The sequence below is a fragment of the Euprymna scolopes genome, chromosome 3, assembly GCF_053919585.1.
Source record: "Euprymna scolopes isolate OS-2025 chromosome 3, ASM5391958v1, whole genome shotgun sequence".
Lineage (NCBI taxonomy): Eukaryota > Metazoa > Mollusca > Cephalopoda > Sepiida > Sepiolidae > Euprymna > Euprymna scolopes.
In genome coordinates this window covers 35,378,752-35,381,644 of record NC_136484.1, presented here as the reverse complement: position 1 = coordinate 35,381,644, position 2,893 = coordinate 35,378,752, and the positions used below count along the sequence as shown (strand labels likewise).

General features: G+C 38.4%; 1 protein-coding gene across 1 annotated transcript; it reads left to right on the top strand.

The window, feature by feature from the left end:
* The first annotated feature begins 388 nt into the window (after nt 1–388).
* LOC145260856 (uncharacterized) lies at nt 389–796 on the top strand. Its single transcript, XM_080119108.1, has one exon. It carries the CDS (start codon nt 389–391, stop codon nt 794–796), a length of 408 nt encoding a protein of 135 aa, XP_079975234.1.
* The last annotated feature ends 2,097 nt before the right edge of the window (nt 797–2,893 follow it).

Below are 2,893 nucleotides of genomic sequence, written 5' to 3'. Positions count from 1 at the left end.
AGTTCTCTTTGCGCTTTTCTTCTCACTTATGCTGAAACCTGCATTTAGTGACATTGACACTGGGGTCGAGTTTCAATTTCGGTCATCTGGCGGATTGTTTATCAATCAACGGTTCAAACCAAAAACTCTTCTCCGAACCGAAGTTAATCGCGATTTTCTTTTTGCGGACGATTCTGCTCTGGTGGTAACATCCTTCACGGAAGCGCAGGCTCTTCTCGGTCGCTTTTCAGCTGCATGTAAGGCCTTTGGACTGACAATAAACATAAAAATGGCAATGGTAGTACATCAGGGTTCCCCTACCTCAAAGCAAGTTGGAGGAGTAAGGAAAAATCAACCTGGGTATAGATTTCCCGAGCGTAAATGAAAGTGGATAGTCTTGATATTAATTATGTTAAGTCGTTTCCCAACCACGGCAGCAAAGTTAATCATAGCGGATCCCTACATGAGGAAATTGTTCACAAGACTGCTAAGGCTACCTGTGCGTTTGGGAGACTTGTGGGCTAAAAGGGGTATTCGACTGGACACAAAAATTCTCTACGGCTCTAAGTCATGGACTCCATACAAACATCACATTCATCAGTTAAACATATTTCCTAAAAGCTGTCTCCGCTTGATTTGTGGCCTTCCCCTCCGCGACAAAGTTTCAAATGCTGAATTATTCACAAAATGCAAAATATCTGGGATGAAACCATTCCTCATCCAGCCAAAGTTGCGGTTGGCTGGTCACGTCTTGAGGATGCCTGATAACAGAATACCAAAAGCTGTGATATACAGTAAACTGGTAGTTGGGAAATGAAATGTTTGGCGATCTTGGCTTAGGTACAAGGACAAGTTGAAAAGTAATCTGACTGCAGTAAACATACCATATAGGAATCTTGAAAAAGAAGCGAGTGGCCGTAAGGAATGAAGACTGCGGTGTTTTGAAGGAATCCGAAAAATGTCGATATGATAGCCCAAGTAAGTTGATAGAAAACAGAGAAAGAGCAAAACGATTGGCAGCGGCACCAATATCAGCAGCTGTCAATCCATACTCATGTACTATATGCGACCTTGTTCGTAGGTCTCTTGTAGGATTGAAAAGCCATCAGAGGCAAATACATGAATGAATTTAAAAATGTGGGTTGTCGGAACCTAATGCGCTGTATCGACGGGAGAGGGTCAACTATATATCTATAATTTGTTTATCAACAGACGCTAATGTTTCATGCGTTCGCAATCATCAGTGCAGGAAGTGATAATCACTTCTAGTCGGAAGATTCAAACCCAGTCAAAAATTCAATCATGACTCAACAGTCGAGCATTTTACCTCGATATATATATATATATATATGCATATGTATATATATATGTGTGTGCGTGTGTGTGTGTGTGCGTGTGTGTGTATAACAGTACTGTATGTGGATGATATAATGCTCCCTATCTTAGGTTGAGCATATTGGGAAGTGATATACAAACTACCATTAGCGTATTAGGCGATGCTCTTCGTGTGAACTTTGTATTTGGACAATGTCAAAACATTGTTAATTCACTTCCCGCATAGCAGAATCCGAATAACGCAACGGTTAGAGACTTCGGCTCGTTTGAGAGTTCGGGTTTCGATCCTGGCTTGAGGTAGTTTATTGTCTAGCCGCACTAATAAGCTGTGAAACAGCGAAACAGTAGTGTATGTGGATGACTATATATATATATATTTCAATAGGTTTCAATCCTGGCTTGAGGTAGTTGCCTGTCTAGCCGCACTGATGAGCTGTGAAACAGCGAAACAGTACTGTATGTGGATGACTATAATGCTCCTCACCTTGAGTTGAGCATATTGAGAAGTGAAAAACGAATTACCATTAACATATAAGCGACGCTCTTTGTGTAAACAAATCGAGCTGAGGTATTTCGAACGATATCAAAACATCGTTAAACTCACTACTCGTTCAAGCAGCCGCCAATAGCGTAATGGTTAGGAGCCTTGACTGCCGTACAAACGGTTGGGTTTCAATCCTGGCTTGAGGTAGTTGCCTGTCTAGCCGCACTGATGAGCTGCGAAACAGTGCTGTATGTAGATGACTATATATATATATATATTAAGAGGTATATTTGGTAAAAACAAGGATCAAAGTGCTCAATACGTTAGTAGAGCTAAATATGTTTTTTTTTATTATTTCAATTTCTTGTGTATGAACTTAATTCATTCAAAGTTGTTTCAATAGATGAGGTAAAGATTGCCCGTCTATATCATTAGATGATTAAAGTTAATATATATATATATATATATATATATATATATATAATGAGGTAAATTAGACCACAAATTAATTACTCTTGTAGTTTCAAGTCTTACAAAATGTTTTCTAAGGAATTCATACTTTTATATCCAGCTTCGTGCTTTTAGTTGAGGTAGCATCACTTGGAGAAGGTGCACCATTCCTCGTAAAAGTTAATGTGAGTTAGCCATAGTAAGGAGATATTATTTGGGAAGCGAATACTATGTGATTTTGAATATTTGGTCAGGGTTAGCTTCTATAGAAAAAGTATCCTCATGTCAGGTTGTTCTGACAAACCTCTGTACAGAGAGACCTTAGACACTCAAGGGCAGTGTCTAGTAGGCATTCAAGTTTTCTCCTCTGACAAACCTCTGTAAGCTTGTAATATATATAGCTATTTAAATGTATTTTGAATTACTCATTTTGCTAGTAATTTTACAGCAGCATACTGCATTCTATGTGTTTCTCTATAAAAACAGGTTTTTTTTTTATTAGCTTTAAATCAGCTGGGATTGAAATAAGAAAATTTAACTTTAATTTCTTAATTTACAGGTCACACAATCTTGATAATATTACGACAATCTCCTCCCTTCCATTTATTCTGTTAACTTTACGCGGTCTGTTGTTCCCCTTCTATA

Bases quoted from the DNA above. Each gene is read 5' to 3' on its own strand.
- LOC145260856 (XM_080119108.1), top strand. From the start codon at position 389: ATGTTAAGTCGTTTCCCAACCACGGCAGCAAAGTTAATCATAGCGGAT.